Source organism: Parasteatoda tepidariorum, chromosome 3, assembly GCF_043381705.1.
Source record: "Parasteatoda tepidariorum isolate YZ-2023 chromosome 3, CAS_Ptep_4.0, whole genome shotgun sequence".
NCBI lineage: Eukaryota > Metazoa > Arthropoda > Arachnida > Araneae > Theridiidae > Parasteatoda > Parasteatoda tepidariorum.
The window spans coordinates 68,215,487-68,238,511 of record NC_092206.1 but is presented as its reverse complement, the minus strand read 5'-3'; the positions used below and the strand labels follow the sequence as shown (position 1 = coordinate 68,238,511).

General features: G+C 26.9%; 1 protein-coding gene across 1 annotated transcript; it reads right to left on the bottom strand.

Moving 5' to 3' along the window:
- Positions 1-3,807: 3,807 nt before the first annotated feature.
- LOC107444066 (mitochondrial ribosomal protein S5) lies at positions 3,808-22,808 on the bottom strand. Its single transcript, XM_043045356.2, has 11 exons — positions 22,511-22,808; positions 20,049-20,156; positions 16,990-17,115; positions 15,678-15,905; positions 13,148-13,182; positions 11,620-11,710; positions 10,195-10,241; positions 9,441-9,495; positions 7,226-7,288; positions 5,191-5,330; positions 3,808-4,262 (listed from the first exon to the last, which is right to left on the bottom strand). Exons 1-11 carry the CDS (start codon positions 22,584-22,586, stop codon positions 3,891-3,893), a joined length of 1,341 nt encoding a protein of 446 aa, XP_042901290.1. The 5' UTR covers positions 22,587-22,808; the 3' UTR covers positions 3,808-3,890.
- Between the last annotated feature and the right edge of the window lie 217 nt (positions 22,809-23,025).

Here is a 23,025-nt window from a genome sequence, read left to right as displayed (position 1 = left end):
TTTGTAATATTTTTGTGTTTTTTAAATAGATGCCACGGGGGGCTTCGCCGGGTCCCTCGGCCGGTGCATGTGCCGGTTGATAACTGCTCCTCTCCTTCGCGGCGACGAGTGCATACACTACATTTCCCGCATACCCACATTTGGGGGGGTCGGGATAAATTCCACCTTACTAAAAAAAGAATAAACAAAGTAAAATATAATCAATGGCGTAATTATTATTTTTAATTGAATGCGCACATATTAATAGCTTTGCCGATTTCCAGAGTTTTTAATGAGAACAGCAATAAAGTTATGCTTCTTATTATAGATTTAATTATTTTATATTTTTTGGATCTGAATATTATTCTCATTATTTGCTTTTTAGCTGAATTTAACGATCTTCAATCTAGCTATAAGTTTTAAACTCCAGTTCAATTCTTTCAAAATGGCTGCAGAGAACTTTGTACAACTGTAAGAACCTATTAAAATTACTTTATAATACACTATAGCAGGGGTGGCCAACCTGCGGCTCGCGAGCTACTTACGGCTCTCGATAAATGTACACGAGTTCCCTTTTCATTTTTGCGCTACTATATTTTAACAAAATTATCATCGTTCCTTGACGAATCGACAGATATCACAGATCTTCCGCAATCGGCCGTTTTTATTCGTTTTGCTTCACCTGACTTCGTTGTTAAAGAAGAATTATTAGATTTAGTAGCACTTCAAGAGTCAGTCCGCGGTGTCGATATTAAAAATGCATTAGATTCTACAATGAAAACTTTTGATGTAGTTCTTAACAAACTTGTAAGCATTGCAACTGATGGAGTTCCGGCGATGCTGGGTTAAAAAAAAAAATCGGTCTTATTGGGATTTTAAGAGATGATTCTCAAATTCCACAATTCATACCGATTCACTGCATAATTCTGGTAACAAAATATTTGAAATATCCTGATATTATGAAAACAGTGTTACACATTGTAAATTACATTCGCACCAATGCAAAAAATCATCGACAATTCAAAAATTTTCTTAAAGAATTAAAGGACGAAGAACTCCCAAATGACATTAATTTCTTTTGCATTGTTAGATGGTTATCCAGCTACAACGTATTAAATTGTGTTGTATATTTGTTTGATCTGATAACTGCATTTCTAAAAGGAAATAACCTATTCAGAATTAGATGATGACGAGTGGTTACAAGACTTAATGTTTTTAACTGATGTCATGGAACTTGTGCAAACACTGAATTACAATTGCAGGGGAAAGATAAAATAATATCTGATCTCTCACAGTGTATATTTTGTTTTCAAACTAAATTGCAACTTTTTCAAAAGGACATTAAAAATAAAACATTTTGTCACTTTCCTCGAATTAAAAAAATTTATTTCAATATTAAACTAGAAAATCTCAACGAGTATATAAAAAAGATAGAAGAAATATTGACGGAATTCCAAAATAGATTTCTAGAATTGAAATATTTTAAATCATCTCTTGATTTTTTTCTGAATCCATTTGTAATTAATATAATTCAATGTGAGTTTTCCATTTTCAATATAATTATGACCCAAAAAGCATCTGGAGAATTAGAATTAATAGAAATGCAAGAAGATCAAGCTCTACAATTAAAATATAAGTCGACGTCGATTACTGAATTTTGGAAATTTGTACCAGAATCGAGGTATCCTGAATTAAAAAAGATTGCTTGTCGAATTATTTCAATATTCGGAGCAACATACTTAAGTGAATCATTTTATTCCACTTTAAAATTCGTGAAATCCAAATACCGATCAGCATTAACTAACCAGCATCTCAAAGAATTACTGAGAAGTGCTGTCACCAATTATTCACCAAATTTTAAAGAATTATCAAGAGAAATAAAATACATGGGTTTAATTTTCAATACTTAAATTCAATATGCATATTTTGTACTTTTATTTATATGTTTTCAATAAATATAATTTCTGTAAAAAAAAAATTTTTTTTTCATACCTTTTTTAATATGCATTTAATTGTGACTCACAAAAAATTTAGAATTTTGAAAAATGGCTCGACTATTAAGGAGCTTGGCCAACCCTGCACTATAGTTATACCAAAATGTAAAAATCATCACAAATTATGAAAGAAAATATGTACATCTAAATTTATGCATTGGAGCAAGCTAACACTTAGTAGTATACACTTTGTATTTCTGAAGACCAGACATTTTGCCGTTTAAAAATCTGCATCAATCTTCAGAAATTTCTTTACATAACAGTAGAAGACTTTTCCTAGGTTTTGAAATTTAGAGATTAGTGAAACTATTTTAATAACTTTGATGAATAAGATAATGTAAGCATCTTGGAGCAAGAAAATAACTGTTCTCTTTGAATTACAAGAAAATAATGTTACCCATTAATGTTAACTCTACCTTTTGTCATTAAAACTCGGAAAGTTTTAAAGCAAATGGAAAACTTTTTACACACAATTAAAAAATTCGTTTATCTAAAGATAATTCCATTAAAAAATTTTTTTTTTTTTAATGACAAAATACAAAAGGAATTTTGATGGTCAAATATTGAAATCAGTTAAAAAAAAAAAAAAAAAGCAAGTTTATACAAAGTAATGTAGGTCTTTTCATCTATCAGAGCCACTCAGCCATCATATTACAAAAGGTTATCCTTGTGAACCAAAAAAATTGACACTTAGCAGGGGTCTGTTTAGAAGAAATTTGGGTTTCTTAACGGACCCTTCACAAAATATCTTTTCATAAAAACGGACCCTTCACAAAATATTTTAACATAAAAACGGACCCTTCACAAAATAATTTATCTTTTAATAGGGGGAAGAAAGACAAATGCAAACGAACTAAGTTTTGTTTTCGGCGGAATCTCCTTCCTTTATTCGTCCGAAATGAATATTCTGTGTTCAGCAGTATAGGCTAAATACCAAATATTTGTACGTTGCATCTCTAAAATAGTAGCAGCAATTGCTACTTCTATTTTAAAATTTAATTTTTTAAATTATAATTTTACAGTGTTGAGCATAATCTTGTATGTCGTATGTCTTTACAATTTAAAAACTCCTTGAAAAAGTTTTTTTGCAATAACGGACCCTATATGCACAAATTCACAAAAGCAGACCCTGGTTGAAAGAATGTGACTTAACGTTTATTTTATATTCACAAATTACGAGTAATATTTTCACAATTTTACAAAAAAGGACCTTTCACAAAATTTCTGGACAGACCCCTGCTTAGTTCATAAAAATTCAATAATTAAAACAAAAGTTAATCATTGTGATCTTCTTTTTTCTTTCTGGGCATTGCACAAATTATTTTCTTTTTTTCCTTCCAATTACAAATAATTCAACAATCAGTAACATTGTCTATCAGTAATCGTTTATTAAAATTTACAGCAACTGCGTGATCAGTCACAGATAATAACCTTTTTTTATTAATATCAAATGTATTATAAACAGGGTATCCGGTAATGGCAGCAACTATTTTATATCGTTAGGCGCCTTAACAAAAAAATGAAATAAAAAATGTACACTTCAGGTGTTACTAATTAATATTTAAATAAGGAAAAATGAAACAAATATATGATCAAAAATTAATAAATCTGTGAGCTTAGTAAACAGGGACTGAGAATATAAAAGCATCTTTAATTTCAACAAAAAAAAAAAGCTTTTAGATTATTTGAAACACCTTTAAGTTCATCAAGAAATTAAAATGGATTTGACTTTTTCTAACGAATATATATTAAAGGCCAAGGTAATTTTATTTTTAAGCTCACAGCATTGCTACCTTTATGGCGCTATTGCTATAATAACTGACATTTCAAAATGTAATTTGAAACAATTTTATTGTACAAATCCAAATGGATTTTTACAAATCTAATTTGCAAATTTACAGTAAATAGAAAAATGCATTATTCTTCAACTTGCTCATTTAATTTTTGTTTAGCTTCTTCTTCCTTTTTTATTGTAATAAAACTTTTCAGAGCACCATATTTAGCCAAAAGATGTATTCTAACGTCACGCTGATTTCGTTGCCTTTCTCGATCTTTCATTTCTTTAATATAACTATGGAAATTGACATAAAAGGGTTGAAACGGTTTACGTTCAGCTTCCACTTTATTATTATGTAAATGAAGTGTATAGTCTAATAGCTCTGTTGGCCCAAAATCCTTTTCGGTACGACACTTGGATGGTGAAGCTATCACAACTGGAAAATAATCCCTGTCCTTGCGCATTTCAACTAAGTGTAAGCCTTTTTCTTCAGCTAGTAGTTGGGGAGTTTTCTGAAAAGTATAATGAAACAATATTTCAAATTAAGAAGGATGTCAACATACCAAACAAAAAATTATAATAATAGATTTGAGGAATGAGGAATATGCATTTAGTTTTAAATTATAATTTTAATTAAAAGTCATATTCACATTACTTTGGAATATTATAATGTACAAAATTTTTGAAAATAATACTGAATTAGAGTTTTATAATGAAATATAATATATAAATGCATCTGGAGCAAGAGATTTTATTTTTAACCTATGAAAAATTTGTAAATCTCCCCTTATATTTCGATATAACATGAAAGAATAATGACATTAAACCATTTTGTTATCCATTATTATCAAACCCTTCTTATTTGAAGAAAAATCAGATGAATCAAAATGGAGAAGAATCAAAATATACATTTATCACCCTTTCTTAGTATTCACTGTTTAGGTTTTAGACTTTGATTGTAATTCTAAGTTAAAGGCAAAAATTAAAAGCAGCAGTGCTTCTTTAATATGATTTAATAAGATTTAAACAAGTAACAAAACTAAAAATAACAGACCTAACTATTTGAAAACTTTAAAAATATTATATAGGGATGCCTTGTTAAGAAGGAGTTAGAACTCTTTAGCAGATATTACTTCCTTATATTTTAAAATACTATTATCAAAAGGCTATAAATGTAATTTAAAAGCATTTTTTTTTTCATTCATTTTTGTACCATACTTTAAATTTTGTATTATACTATACTATATATTTTGTATTATAATACAATTAACCTTTTTTGATCACTGAGCAATATTAATTCAAATTTCCAAACAGGATATATAGTATTTTATGTGAAAAGAAATTTTCAAACTTTTTTTTTTTTTTAATCTTAAAAGAGTAATGATAGTAAATTACGTCAGTAAGAAGTATAAAATTGGAGAAAATAAATTTTTTATTTACCTGTCTCATAAGACCAATGAAGAAAGCTTTTACCAAACATTGATAGTTGTCAGTCGGACCTTCAACTTTGGCCCACAAATCTTTAATTCCAACCATTTCACAGATTGCTCTTAGAACTCTATGTGTACATAAACCATAACCTACAAACATGTAAATTGTTGAAAAAAATGAAAATGCATACAACAGGAATGAAAACAAGCTCAGCATTTTAATACATTGAAACAACATAGTTTAGATACACTATGTTGTTTTAATAAAACTATTTTCAAAATTTTTAACTGTGTAAAATATTGAGCGTTTTGCAAACTATATAGCTATTTTAAGATAAGTTACATTGTAATTATTAACAGCGATTGCAGAAATTTATTTACATAAAAATACACCACCGTAATACATTTTTATATAAATAGTCTGTGACTATTATTAAATGTGAATTAGTAATCCATAGATATCTGTGGAACAAATAATAATTTTACGATAATTTGTACTGTTTTATTTCATTTAGAAAAACTTGCAGCTCAACCAATGTTTAAAATTTAATTTTTTATAACTCTAAAAAATGAAATAAATGATTAGAATAGCTTAAGTTTCATAAAACAATCACGCTGCAGCTCTCTTTTATTTCTTGAAAAAAATTTACAAGCTGTAATGGCACGAAACAATTTTAATATTTAAATCCAATGCTTCACAGAACCCATGTCTCATAAACAACAATTTGATTATAAAAAAGAAGTGCAATAGCAGTTTGATTTACATTCTGAACAAGTTGTCATTTTGGCTTTTTTTAGATAATTCAATTGTTGAACAGAATTTATGTAGAGTATGAATACATAATATACTATTACGATGATACAATATATAAATGATACATAAACAAAACAAAATATTAAGTGAAACATAATGAAATAAGGTTGGGAAAAACAATTTTAAACACTGTAAAGCAGGGTTGGGGTTTTGTACGTCCAAAACTGGTTTTGGACAGGACACGTGGGTTTTACCGTCTTAAACTGGGTAAAACTGTCCTAAAGTGTCCAAAACCTTGAACTTTGGTAAAAGGTAAAAATTCTATAGGTGTAACCATTGTACACATAATAATTACATGTATCAATAAATATTTGATATTTTTTATACAATTTACTATACCTTATTACAAGAAAATAATATAATATAATAGGAAAAGGCTTATAATTTTTGAAGCTCCACAATTCTTTGAACAACAAAAGTGAATACCTAATCCTTTAAATATAAATATGCTTTTAATACTGATAAATAATATTTTTGCATAATGATAAACATGGCAATTTTAAAAAATAATAGTTTTTCTTAAAAAAAAAATACTAAATTTGTTCAAAAATTAACCTTTTATTTTTCGCAATATTTTTTAGAAAAATGCTATAATTTCTGCATTACAGAATGATAAAACAGACATCTTTTTAAAAAAAATTGTTTTTGAATATAAATATATTAGTTTAAATTGAAAATACAAAATAACTGAATAATGTATTAACAGTTTTGAAGGGCATAACATCAGTTTCAGTTACTGACACTGGTGATGTATCACCACTATGCTAAAAGAATTGAACATGAATGAAATAAAAGTATTCTTGAATAGTACAATAGATAAATAAACCTGTTTATGACGAACCAAGCACTTAGTCCCTAATATTTTAACCTGTATGGCAAGGCCAAACTTCAGTTATGTACTATTGAATGAGAGGACCAATTGAACTTGATTACTGATTAATCTTCCTTTGTTTAAATTGAAGAGTCAAACAATATTAATAAGACATTATACTTTTAAAAACAAATATTCTCTAGTATATTTAATTATCAACATGTTATTAGTTCTATATTTATTTTACCTCTTAAATATTGTTCAGTTAAAATTGTGACATAATTTGAGTAAAAGGGTTTTGGACAGGACGGTTTAAACCGTGGATTAATCCACTCTGTCCTAAACCTTGCCAACCCTGCTGTAAAGACTTCAAAACAATCAAGTTCAATAAAAATACTTTGAATTTTTATGGTAACTCACCTTCAGGTTTCTTCTTCACAAAAATCCTCACAGCTCCAAATTGAGTGAAAAAATCGTGCATTACTATAATTTTTAAAAAATTAAAAAACTGTAAATTAATGAAATTTGCCAAATTTTTAAAAGTGAATAAATAGTAAAATTGTCAACTAAAAATAACGTCATATAATAATAAGTTTAACTCTCACCTGAAATAAAAACAATATGTGCAGAAAAGAAATAGTTACAAGAGCTTTTAATGAAGACAGTAAAGGAAATATAGTTATAGAATACTAATGCAAATGAAACACAATTTTTATGGTCAAAAGAAAGATATGTGATTACTAAATTTGAAAAGAAATACAGTTACTAATGCAGAAGAGAAATACAGGAACTAAATTTTTTAGTGAAGATAATAAAATAAAAAAGCAATTATTGAATATTAATGCAAATGAAATATGGTTTTTATGTAATCGTTTTTATGTAACAAAACTGAAACTGTGATAACATTTTAAACTTGATGTGGCTACCTTAGAGCTTGTACTGCTCTTTGTGAAATTATAAAAAAGAATTTGTGCTTGTAACTAATCTCAAAAGGAGTTAAACAAGTTCGTGTAATTTACAACAAAAAGAATTTAAAAAAAATTTTTTTTCACAGTTAATTTTTTCACAGTCCAACTGTGAAGGTCCTAATTTTGACATGAATTTGGAACATAATGTCAAATTATTGTAACAAAATAAAGTACATAAAAAATTTAATGTAAGATATTTAATTAAGATTCGTTCTTCTCTCTTTTTTCAACTGAGATGATAATCTAAATAAACAATATGAAGATCAAAACAAAGTTCAAAAATAAAGTGGAATAATGTTTTTAATTAGTAATTCTAGAGGGCTTGCTTTATATATATAATATGTCAGTTATAAAATAATCCATGTTTTTTTTTTTTAATATGGAGGTGATTTACAAATTAATTTAAACTCTGTTTCAAGTTTACTCATAAATATTTAATAAAATAAAATTATTCTCTAAACTTTTTTGGAAGACATGGCATAGTTAAAAATAAATAAAAATTATGCTTCAATTTCGTTTTAAATTTTAATTAAAAATTTTAATGTAATAAAGTTAAGGAAAGGTAATAACTAAATTGCACTTTATTCACACAATTTGGTAGAAAATTCCATTATTTACAAATATTTCCTACCACTCTTAACTTTTACATAGCCATACCATGAACATTTTCAAACAACTGACTTAAAAAAAATAATAATGCAATCAATGAAATTAGTTTCTTTCATTCATAGAAATTCTCTTCTTCAAACTGTGAGAATTCAGATTCATTTAAGCTGGAAACATTTTGTTTTAACTTTGTTATGAGCTGGGATACCCTGGAGGACAGTGGACTCAATTTTTAAAGGGTCTGGCAAGGTCAATATATATACAGGGGTAGGATAAATATTGGAAGTCTACTATACTAACATATGAAGTAACTCATAATAAAAATGAAAAATAATAAGTATTGGTAACAAATACTTACTATTACACACTTTTTATTTTTGCTTAAATAAACTATGTTCTCACTTATGAAGAAAGAATATTATAATCAAGGAACAGGGGGCACTTTTGTAATAACATAACAAACACTTACTATTACACACTTTTTATTTTTGCTTAAATAAACTATGTTCTCACTTATGAAGAAAGAATATTATAATCAAGGAACAGAGGGCATATTTATAATACCATATTAGCTGCAGAAGAGGAATAAAATTAAAACTAAATTATGTAGTCTAATAATTTAGAAAGTCACTAATACAATTCTAGCAGAAAACGAAGAATATTTTAAGATATGTGTGTTAGCAAGACAGTACTTCATCAGGGGACACACTGCCTGCCAACACACAGGAGCCTTTCTGTCGTCAGTGGTAATGCCAAAATCAAAAAGTTTTGCTAACACACATATCTTAAAATATTCTTCGTTTTCGGCTAGAATTAAATTTCTGACTTTCTAAACTAAATTATGTAGTTAACATAGTTCACAGATAGTAAAGTTAGAATAAAATAATTACAGGGTCTGTGTTAACTTTCTTATTTGAGCTCACATTTGTTGTTCAACTTTATTTCATTCAAACAATATATTAATAATTTTCTATTATACATAAAAATATCAAATTTAACAATTTATATTGTGATTAAAACAGGTCTGAAACTTATGAAACAAAAAACACAAAACAACTTACCAGAGTTATTGTCAAGCTGAATATATCGTAAATTTTTAGCAGCTTTATTTTTCGCCTAAAAATAAATCATCTTAAACCATTGATTATAAAAGATATAGTGCACTTTTTTTTAATATTCATACTGAAATTATAATATTAAATACAATATTAAACTGAAGTTATAAAAGCTGAATTTTATTATACCTCAAAAACTTTTTCCACCTAAGTTTAAAATATTTTGTATAATTTGAATTCTCACAATTTAATTTTGTTCAAGATAAACTTAATTAAAATTAAATCATTTCAACAAAATAATGAGTTTTCATTTAGCATTATTTTTTTTCATTCCACTTATATTATTTAACATTATCTTTAAGAACAACTATGATTCATGAAAGATTAAACATGAACATAAATAAAGCTGGACACATAAAAAAAGTTTATTGAGAAAATAAAACACATTGGAATTCTTTATTTTTTACAGCTCTTAAAAAAAACAACATTTTAGCTCAACATGCATAGTTAGTTATCCTTGCTTTCTTAAAAATTTAACATTTTATAATAGTTCAAAACTGTTTATTTGCACAACATAATCAAGGCAAAGTCGGTTATGTATGAATATATGGTTAGCATACTTATGCATAGAAAAATGCTCATATACATTAACAAAACAAAACTAATTAAAGATAATAAAATGATAATTGACTGTCTAAAATCCATATTTTTCAAATTAAAGTAACATTAAATTTTTAATAATAAATCTTTATTTACTTACTGCTTTTGCTGCTGATTGCCCATTCACGGATTTTGCAACAGCAAATCCTGAAATATAAAGAAATATTATTTAACACTTTAGTTCCTGCATAGAATAACTTTAACTGCTTATATGGCTTAACAACTGAGTTATTTTATCGTAATTAAATACATAAAAAATCATTGAATCAAATGAAAATGCAGAAATTAATATAAAAGAGAAAAATTAAAAACATATACAGTGTGCAAAAAAAAGAACACCTTTAATAACTTTTGAACTAATGATCAGATCTTCACGTTCTAAGACTCATTCTTAATGAATTGGGGGATGACCTCACATATGTCATTAATTAGTGCAGACGATATTTTAAGTTATGAAATCAGACACAAAAACATACTTTGTCTGAATAAACATCTTTTTTTTTAATAGATTCAGATTTCAAACCCCCAAAATATAAGAAGTACCCGCAATCTGGGAAATATGATCCCCATAGTTTGATCAGGAAAGCGATTCAAAGTTTTGAACCTTTAATGTTAATTTTAAGTTTTGAATATTCACCATACCTCAACAACTTTTTAAGTTTTTCAAATCAAAACATTCAATCACCAATTTGAAAATATTTATTTTGCATACTTATTATGTCAGTCATAATATAATCTATGTAGTAAAACAGAGTCAATTGACAAACGTAAGCCCTCAAAAATTATTACAGGAATGAAATTACTCTCTTAATTTTTTTAAGGTCCAACTGATAGCAAGTGTACAGTTAAATAGAGTCCCTGTTTTGGTAATTTTATAAATAACTGACGAAGACTAAAGCAGCAATCCAAAAAAGCATTTCTTATTTCCAAACATGTTGAATTTCAAAGCATATGCCAGAATATAAAAAAAGAAAGAAAAAAGTGCAACCAAGTTTAACTAATCAATGGTGAAATGAACAACATAATAGTTGCAATATTTATTTGAGTTTTAAACAGCATTCTACGCATCAAAAAGGTAATTTGCTTAAAACTAATAAACAAGAAACCAAGCAATCAAGAAAAATTCATAGTATATGACCAAAACTCCTTTTTTTTCTTCCTAATTTTGACTCATACTTTTATTTGAGTAAGGAGAAATATAAGTTTTTAAAATAAAGATTACAAAAAGCTAATAAAATGTTTGTACTTTTTTATTGTTACATGAAAGAAGATTAAATTTAAAATAATATAAAAAATAAAAAATCTATGTTACTTCTTTGCAATTTTCTTCCTAACATGGAAAGATTAACTCCAAAAAAAGATTAGGAAATATCAGAAGAATAATTAAATAATTGATACAATATACATCTGCATACCCCCAATATATTTTTAATTCTATGAAAATTGCAATTTAGTGAAAAATTATGAAATGGCACTAATTTTCCAAACAATAATATATGCAAGTAAAATATGCTAATTAACATACCAGCAAGTCCTTTTTTATTCCCAACACAAACCATGGCACTTAAACGTCTGAAACGCCCTCTTTCAGCAGTCATATGCATAACAGGTTTAAACTATAACAGAACATAAAAGTTTTATAAATGATTTATCTTTTCAGATTCAGGAATAACAAAAATTATTAAACTTAAAAAGTAAAAGTAGGTGACAGAATGAGTGTATATGGCATACTCATAAAGAAACATATGAGTATAAGAAAATAGAAGAAAAAAACCACGTTATTACTTTGAGGGATTAAAATAATTATTCCAAAAAACGCTAATGACAAACAAAATACTAAGGCCGATGTTTTTAGATTAAGATATATCCAAGATTGCTAAAAACTTCATCAAATTAAATTACTTTTTTCACTAAGGCATTTAATATAGAATTGCTCTTTTAGTTAAATAGGATGTATTATTAAAATGAAATGCCGAGAAGAAATTGTAATTTCATTTATGTGTCATTAAGGAAAAACTAATAAAGTAAATTAGATAAATTTTAATATTAAAGAAAAATGTAAAGTATATGTGAATAAGAAATGCACAGAAGAGAATAAAAATGCTAATATAACTGATAATTTGCTATGTAAAAGTGAAAAGATTATATTAAACATTGCATATAGTCTAAGATACGGTCAAACATATAAATGTCATTTAGCATAATTTAAAGAAAAAATTATGAAACATTTTACTTTGCCTACTCTGTTTTTTTAATAAGTACTATTTATATAAATTATAGTATGATTTAACTTTAAAATTAAAGCAATAATCAAAAATTATTATTTCAAACATAAATTATGATTATTACAAGATTTATGTAATTTTAAAAATCCTTAATTTAATAGTCATAGTAACTTAATATATATAACTTTAACTATCATTTAATATTTAATAAAGTTATTATAAATTAAATTCTATATTCAAAATCTTTATTTTGTTTAATGAAATTAAATATTACACTGATCATAACTTTAAACATAAAGTTGAAAAAATATGGATTTAAATATACAGGTAAGAAGCCCTTTAAATTTTATTTTATTTTCCTGCCTTAGGCATAAACCTAAAATAAAATTAATTTCTTTTAAAATAAATAAACATTAATAACTTAATCCTATATTTTCTTTCTTGCGATTAGGTTAAAAGATACTGATAATCAATGTCACTAGATAATTTCATGCATAATTTTTGTAATGAAAATATTCCATTGGTAAAGTTTTAATTAATTAACTTTAAGTTGTAGTTGTATTAAAAGATAAAATAGAATAATAATTAAGGAAACATACAGAAATTAGAAAAGAGAAAAAAATCACAACACATGTATAAATTAAATTAATAATAATTCATTTATAATAATTAATAATAATTCATTAAATAATTCATTTATTAATAAATAAACAAGAAAAAATAACTTTAATATTTAAATTAAAGCATTATAATACTTTCATGTTATACATTATAATCAATCATTATTTCATTTCAAAATATTTCCATTCATAATTTCATAGATCTTACCTCAAGAACTCGAGAATCAAATCCTTCAAATGTATCTGAAAAATATAACCAAATTGCAAAACCATATCAATAAGAGATGATAAAAAAATAGCCTAGTATTGATAGATTCTTAAATATAATTCATGAAATTAATGCAAGAGTTCAAAAGTAAAAATATTATAAGAGTGAAAATTTTTATTGAAACTAAAACTATTTATATTATTAAATATGATACAAAATCCTAATCATTGTTTACATTTTTTATTACATTAGAAATTATTCCACGTTTTAGGGCTTCCACAATTTTAACAAAAATTTACTTAATCTTTTGACCTGATTATCAGACAAAAATGTGGGTTTAGTAAGGATCCTTAAATGCCCTTGCCTTATGTAAATTTTAAATAGAATTTTTCTGGCATAACACTATTTCAAATAAAGATCTACTATTAAAGGCAAAATTATAATCCATAGACAGGAGACATCCTTCATTTGAAAATGGGATAATCCTGCTAACATTGCACTTACTGGGAACCCGATGGAAAACCATACAAAGGAAGGCCGAGACTTACTTGGCAAAGATACATTCACCAAGATTCGTGTAAGGCAAAACTAAATTTCTGGGAGGACTGGTTCAGGACAATACCTGGAAAACAAAACTTGATTCCTTACCTGCTATCTGGCACAAAAGGGTAGATAGGGAGGTGAAAGTTAACTAACTTCAGATTTTTCTTAATAAAAATTTAATGTTTGTCCCCAAAGTCTTTAAACACAAGGCTCTGAGGACTTATATAAAAATGTACAGAAATTTCCATATTACCCACTACAACCCTATTGAATGGCATGAATAAAACCAGATTTTTGAAGCAAAAAAACCTGCAGCGGTCAAGAAAACTTTGAAAAAAAAACCCAAATTAAGATTAGACGGTTAAGGAAATTAGCAAGTATTTTAAAAAAATAGTAATCCATTACATTTTTCTTTTTATAGTAATTAAATTTTGATGTTATAAAACATAAAAACTTTAGCAAATTAACTCTTGTAAAATTAGTTGATTTTTTTTTCTTGAAAAAATATAGAAAAAGAACATATATATTTATAAAACAAATATATTACTATAATTTTTTTTTCTGTCAGTTACAGAGGAAGTATTCTAATTTTGATTATAATATTAAATTGATATAATTTTTCATCGTTCAAAGCATTTTTAAAATATTAAGATATAATCATACTCTTATAATTTGAATTTTAAATACTGTGTGTTTAGCAAACATAGAAAAACATCTCTACACACCACGAGAAAAGTAATTAATTGAAATACATACAACATTTTATGATAGTTTGTGAATAAACAAATAAGCATTGTGAAACATTTCATTGCATGGACATTCAATTATATTATTTCTTAAACTAATTGCGAAAATATTCCTAGCATAAAAATTTAATTAAAACAATATTAAATTTACTCATCAAACTCTTACAATCCTACATCCACTAATGGGCAGGCATACACATTATACAAAAAATGAGCAATCTGAAATTATTGAAAAATGTTTTCAATTGTGAAGACTTTTAATTCATTAAATTAAGTAAAAAAGAAAAGTATTTACAATTTACCAGACTTAAAATACTTGTTATAGCATGGTTTACCTAATTTATTGCTCATGAAAATCCTACTGGCTACCATTATTATTTTCCCAGATACTTCACAAATGGCAATATTGAGCATATAATTTTACTGTACAACAATAAAAAGTAGATTGAGAATATTTTTTTCACCAAGAACAGTTATTATAAATGCAAATTCCTTTTATTTTTATACTATCATACATTGATAAGTAGGCAGTGCTGATACGCAAGACAATTCAATAGTAAAAGAATCAGAAAGTAATTTTTACAAAAATTAGATAGGTGTAACCCCTTAATCATCGGTTAATTTTCAAGAAAACGGTAAAAAAAAAGCGCCTATTTTTTATAGACGTATTTGATTAGTGTTAACATCTAGTTTAAAATAAACCAACAATCGATAATTACTTTAGGAATATCCTGGTACTGCCATCTGGTGTGTAAAATGAGAAATAAAATGTTTCGCGGGCAAAAGAAATGAATTACTTTTATTTTTATTGGCACGTTACAACTGAACACTCCAGCCTGAGAATATCACGGGATCGAGAAATAGAGGGCGAAACCTCACCCCGTCATTTTCATGGGAGTGAGAAGAAAGGGGTTAATAAATGTCGGAAAATCTTTTCTAATCTAATTAGTAGTAAAGAAAGTCAAATGTAAAGTTTAAAAAAAAGTAGGTTAAACATTTTAAAAAGGCAGCTAAATTCAAAGAAAAAAAATATGCCTATATGCATAACTGGTTTAGTTTTGAAAAAATTTAAAAGAAAGAAAAAAAATATTTTTACAATTTTTACCAAATTTGAGTGATTGTTAATGGGTTGACAATTAGCTAGGAGAGTAAATGCATTATCTGTATTTGTTCTAGTTGAGATTTGGTGCTAAGTCTTCAAATAGATTAACAATAATAAATAAAGCAATTTGCTTGCTTACCTTCTCCTACAGCATCAGGAGGTCCCAAACTACGTCCTGGCAGCCTTGAGCCAGTCCAACCTCTATCTAGAGGATGTATTTTAAAAGATTTTTTGGTGGCCATTTTATCCCTCAATTCAAGTAATCGTTTTTCTCTTGATTCATCAGGAGGTAGTTCTTGTTGCCTTAATAATTCTCTACCCTGTACTACAGGTGCGTTCAATCCTGGCCACAGCATATTTTTTTTGCCTAAAGTAAAAATTTCAAATTAAGTAGCTGAAGATAACAATTAAGAAAATTTTAATTTTCTGTAACAAACAGCAATTATTGATTTGTTTCAATAATAAAAAAAAAAATGTATTCTAAATTATGAAATAAAAAATGCATATGTTTTAACATTAAATAGAGCCCATTGTCAATATAATTTTAAGCATAAGCTGTTCTTAATAACAGCTTGATAACCCTTAAGAATTCTATGTTCCTGTCTAAATGGCATGGTTTTGTGATAATTTGACATTTCAATAACTAATAAAAAAAAAGCTTAGAATTAAACTGGATTCTGAACTTTTAAATGCAAAAGGTTCAAGAGTTTCCTCAAGACATGTTCTAAAAATGTAAGCATTATTAGAGGGGGTTATACTCAGTTTCCCCAGCATGGGTAAAATGAATGCATGAACTCATAAAAAAAAAAATTAAAAATAACTTACAGGATGATAGAGGACTACAAAAAATTTATTTTTTTGAAAATACATAAATTTAGGTAAATAATTCATATTAAAGCTTTAGTGTAAAATATTGTAAATATTATAAGTCATGGAGATAAAATCTTTTTTTTCTCTTTCTCTTTTGCTGCATGTTGTTTTTGGATAATACTATGAAGCATAACAACATATTTTATTTCGTTCTCTGAAATTTCTGTTTTATTATTTTTTTCATCTAAAATTAAAATCTTTTTACTTTCTAAGAAAATGAATCCATAACAGACAGAAGGAGCTGACAGGATCGACCCAAATTCTTAGCCGCTGTTAATGCTACTGCTTATCAAGTTAGATTTTTAGTTAAAAGTTTTTAAAACAATTATGAACTAAAAACTGAGAAAAAAAAATCAATATATTTTTCAAAATAGTTAAAAGATTGGTAATAGTTAGAAAAATGACAAAAGCATTCAGAAATTTTAAATATGCGGGGCAACTTCTTTAACACAACTAAATTAGAAGAATTAGCAGAAATTTAATTCACAGATCTAAACATAATTACTTAAGTATGGAGTAATTTTTGATTACATGCATAAACTATTATAACAAATTTATTTGTATATTTAACAGATACTTACCAAATCCAATTACTTGCCCTCTGTTTAAATCCCGGGCAACTTTGCGACCACCTCCTCTCCCTCTACCTTTACGTCTACCAGCAGGGCTTAAACTTGTCACTCCCTTCCATAATTGATCAGCAGTCACTATAAATAAATATTTAAAATGCAACCTAAACCTACATAAGCATACGTAACAATAAAAGTAATTTAAAAAATTCAAAATTTTTTTACATAAAGAGTACAAACAGGGTATCTGCTACGTTTTAGATTTTCAAATTCATGACTTTCCATGATTAATTCCAAGAATTTTTCATGACTTAACGAAATCATTATTTTCTCCGACAAGAACGCAGCAATAAATTTAAAAAAGCATTATAATAACATTCATCGAAATGATAGATATACTGTTATACTCTGTATTTTCATATTTAGAGAATTTAAATTTAAAAAACAGAGTAAAAAAAAAGAGTTAAAGCAATAAAATAGCTGAAAAAAATACAAAAGCAAATAATTTTTTTTCTTTTTTTCTGCAGAATTACATTCTAAAGATACTTTTCTTGTTCGTCGGAAAGGAAAGAAACACTCCTGATTTTTCTGTTCTCATTTCAAAATAAAAAAATTCGCCAATGAGCTAAAATTTTAAATTGATAAAATAAAAAATAAATAATAACAAAAATTCTGAAATCACAGAAGTTTAAAATATAATTTGCTCTAGAAATGTTTTTTCTTTCATTTTTTGAAAGAACATCATAACTTCTAAAGAGCACAATAAAAACATTTTATATTTTTTAATTAAATATGACTGTGATTGGGGATTTTGTTACAAATTCAGATATTCAGAACACCATGAAATTGAGGGGACAAAATCCCATTTTAAAAATAAGATTTTTCGGCGACTTAAATACATGACTTTTTATGATTTTTTTTACAAAACTAGTTAAAATCATGACATTTCACGACAAATTTTGTTCAATACTGAAATTTATGACTTTCCATGATTCTTCATGACTTTCCAGATGCACGGATACCCTATGCAAAGTTGTAAAGAATGCAGGAAAAATAAGTTCTATAAAATCCATACCCTACTATAAAATAGAAGAACACAGATTACAAAATAAAATAAAAGAGTAAACATAGTGATAGCTTTTCCTTTATATATCAATCTGGAAGCTTTTATTCTGCAAACACTGTGAATAATGAGTTTTGCAAAAACCTAACTTCCGGTAGAGATAAAATGACGGTTACATGTAGTTTTCATCCTCGCATCGTGTTTGACACCCCCCTTCCAATCGCTGAAAGGGAGTGGCTGGGTAGGGCAAAGGGGTTAGTGTATGTTTGTAGTCATTGTCATGCCAAGGACTAGATACATATTTCGCCAATGTGGGGAATCGCAACTTGGCAGCTCATAACGTAAAAATATACCCTTATTCTCCTGAAAAAGTTGACTGCGCGTGCTCGAGAAATCGAAACTGCAAAATAATGGAAAATCGCACTCCTAGCTAGCAATATCGATATCATAAGTAGAAATTGATGTTTATAAATACTCATTCCACAAACGTACGAGTTCGTAGCAGATAATTTTGCCAAAATATTAATCTAAAAAAAAGATGTAGATCCCTTTCTTTCTCACAAATCGCAAAACTTATCCTCAATAGCCGTTTATTTTTCTTGGCTAAATATATTATGACATTATATTTCGTGCAAACATCAATAGAGGATAAAAACCTTATATTAGATACAACCATACATGGCAACGTTACTTTTAAAAAGTAACGAGTAAAAGTACAAGTATTTTTAAAAAAAGTAACGATTATAACCAAAGCGTTGCATATTNTCGGCAATAAACATTTGGAGTAAAAGCGGCGATAATCGCGCCAAGCTAGTTTACGGGCTAAGCAGTAGAATCATATGAGGCTTTGAGTCGAAAGGGAGGGAAAATGAAAACCTGGACCCGAGGATGAAACAACTACGACACCAAAATGACGAATAAAATTGTATCAACACATTAAAAATTACCAATTTAGAAATTTTTTTTTATAAATACTTTAATAAATGTATCTACTGAACACATTGATCAAAATTTCACTTTATTTTTGTCAAATAAAACTCCCAATTAACCAAATTTCAATATGGTATTTAAGAATCTTAAAAGATTCTTTTTTTTTCTTTTGTTATCTCTGATATATTTCAATTTATAGTTTGTAAGAAATGTGGTAAAAGAATTTGATGAAAAATGAATTTCTGGGGGAGTTAAAGTGATCAGTACAAATTCGATGTATTTGTTAATATGTTAATGTATACAGAGCATATTATTAGAAAAATTTACAAATAAGCACACTCCAAATCGATTTTTTTTAATTATTTTTTTTAAATAATTTAATCAAATTAATTAGCCTAGTTTGAATTTTGTTTCTAACAGACAAAATTTTTAATCAATCACGCTCCGATGTAGCATAAGATTTTTTTGTGTAAATGGAAATTCTTATAAACTTCAAATAATATTTTCCTTTATTGCTTACAAAGTACATTTGAAGATTTATAAAAAAAACTTAAAATCAAAGATAAAAAATTATACTTGACTTCATTAAAGAGAAATAAAGGATCTATAATACCAGAAAAACTAACTAGAATTTTGAAGGACATGTACAGTAGATTTGAGGACAATGTACAGGAAATCAAAAAAATGCACAGGAAAATTTAAGAAAAGATGCTAATTTCATAAACAACAAAAAATAGTTCCTACACAATATCAATTACATATACAACAAAAAGTGAGAAGTTTAGAGTACAAGCATGTTAAGTAAACTTTAGAAAACCTCACCTTCTTATCCTGTAAGAATATGAGAAAAAAAAATTCTAAAATTAAAATACAAGCATATTAAGTAAATATGAGAAAAAAAGTCGACTAAGCATCTTTTTTTGTAAACTACCATGCTTAATAACTTAGCAAACGAAAATTGTAAACAGTACTTTTTAAAATCACCTGACATAATCAAAAATATTGATGTTTTTAAAATATCACTTAACAAACTTTTACTACTTCAGTTATAAGCTTTAATTGATGGAACTTAACTAACATCTGGATAGAAAGGCATGAGAAAATCTCCATGATATCAAGCTGTTAAATACTGGTTCAGACGTAACTTCAACTGGGTGTAGTTTGACATTAATGGCACATAAAATTTCTGAAAAAGACATATAAAACTGAGATGATATACAAATACAAAATAGACACTTAGAATTTATAAATCATTAACTATAAAACAAGTTAAAAATCATAGGTTTCATAAGCAACCTATGATTTTTAGCTCGTTTTAAAGTTAGGAAAGTGATTTAATAGAGTTTTTATCAAAATGTTTTTCAATATAATAAAAGGTGTTTGCTGTTTTATTAAGCATTTTATTCAATTATAGTGAAGAATTATATTTATTAAAATGATGAAGCGTACAAATTATTCATAATAATTTTTTTTTTTCCTGAAAAATGTTATAATCTATTTTTTTCTAAACACAGCTTAAAAAGTTAAATAAAAATAAGCTTAGCAGCTATGTCACTTCTGAGTCTGTCCAAAAAATAGATAAGGGTATTGTTTTAGAATTTTCAGATATTTAAATGCATTTTCAATGAATACTCTCACTGTTTTTAATGATTTAAACCTCTTTTTAATACAAAACCAGTGAGAATAATATTTAATTAAGATTCAAGAAGATCAATATTGCTTGTATAAGAGGCAAGAAAGGTGCCTAGTATATAACTTATTTAAGGAAAGTTAAGGTAGCAAAACCTTTTGAAACTGTCTTGAGCAAATTTAGATTATCAATGCTCTCATGCAAGTTTATTGCTGACAATGTTCTTTAATAAAAAATTCACTTTAAAAAATTTATTATCATGTTGACAAATTTCATCCATATTTTTTTAAAATCAAATTATTTTAAATATACAATTAGAATTATGATTTAAAACAAGGTGATTTAAAGTAATCAACCCAGCATTATTTTGTTAAAAAAAGTAGATTCTGACCAACAATTACTTTTGTATCATTCTTCAATGATGATTTACTAACATGACTAATAAAATTATAACCATTTAAAGAACAAAATACTTTAAATGAATTACAAAACAAAATTGAGTGCAAACTGCATACAAAAAAAATTTATTTAATAAGATAAATTAACTAATTTAAGATAGATGAACAAGTTTATAAGAGAGATAAATAAGTTATAATTATATTTTACACCACAGTGCAAAGAGGCTTATCTAACATGAAAGAAATAGAAGTTTGCTCAACGAAATAGAAGTTAAATAGAAGTTTGCTTAAGGACACTAGGAATAGGTTTCTTGCTATCATGCTGTGCTGTTCTTCCTAAATCTCACCTGGGCCATTATACAGTTGCGGCTAAAATTTAGTAATTTTTTTCTTGCAAGCAAGTACAGAAATTTTCTCTTCAGAAAATATTGCAAATGTGGCAGTTTTTCAAAGAATTTTCCCTCAAAATCAATAGTATGATTTCTATATGTGAACCTACTTCAAAACAGTCACTATATTTTGGTGCAAATTTACCATTAAGAAACTCTAAAAAAGATGGCATGATAGGACAAACTGAAAGCATATAATATGTAGGCACCCTTGAGCAAGCCACATACAGTTTCTTTTTAATTTTTTACTAAGACAAAAACACTTAAGCTATTTAACAATTGCAGTTGCCACTAAAAGGTACCAATAAGAAAATATCTTCAAAGCAGCAAGTTAAAGTTTTAAGAAATTATGGATAAACTAGAAAATTGATAACACTCATTTTAAAATCATCTATGTACATGTTAAGATTTATAAAAAGGTGGTTTTCTGAAATAAAGGAAAGTTACAACATTATTTGTAACTTTCTACTTACTACAGTTACCAAGGTGCCAAATTGATTTTATAAGGAAAAATTTAAAGAAAAAGAAACATATGTGGATGTTTGCCCCAGGTTACCGATTTACGAGTTAAACCCTTTGAGTTGGTCATTTTCTGTGACGTTTTTTTTCTTCTTTTAGTTTCTCATGGGCCAGTGCCCGGAAGTTGTAAAGACTCGGAGATTATTCTGCCACAGATCACGATACGGAAATCTCCCCACAATATAAATAGGAAATTTAAGTATTTAAATAAAATTCTATACTATTTACGTTACACGAGTTTTTAACACTCATGAATTAAGGAAAAAAACAAATTTGAATCATGCAACTATGCCCTGAGCAACAATATAATATTATATAACGCTAATAAGTATAAAAAACATTTAATTTATAGTAAATACCGAAGTGATGGAACGAAAGATCACGATACGGAAAAATCTCCAGTCTTGGGTAACAACAGAAATTGTACACAAACATTGATTCTTAATCAAGTCTTGTTCAGTAATTATATGTCATGTGAAGTAGATATGTCGCAGTAACAGGTAACTAATTCTATATTTATATTTTGATCAATATTTGTAAGGCAACAGTATTGTTGCGCTTATATCCGCATAAAAATGTTTTGAAATTTGAATTTTATACTTACGAGGAGCGGGTTTAAAGAATATAGATGCCTTTTGCGGCTTGCACAAGTTCAAGCACAGGGCACGAACAAGAGCCATTATTTATTACTATTTAAAAATTAAATTGACTTGAATCAAATTGATTTAAAGGTGATTATTTCACAAAAATGCATAATTTTATAACAATTTAAGAAATCTTGAAACTTAAAAAAATCATTTCAAAAAGTTATGAAGAGCATGTTATTGATATATTAATTTTTAATTATGCTTGATTAATATCAAGCCAAGTTGCTTTTAGCTTTATTTGTATCAAATTTTAATAAAGTTAGAGTATATTTAAGGACTGTTCCTACTGCCTGTAAAAAACACGCAGACGCAAATTATATGAGGAGCATTCTCACAGCACTTACTTTTGATAACCGATTGTGCGTCAATGCGATTCGTATACGCGCGAGCAGTTCGTCCAATACATCCTCCTTCCTAAATATTCTCTCACGCTTCCAGAGCATAATTGTCTTTTGCCTGTTATTTGTATTTA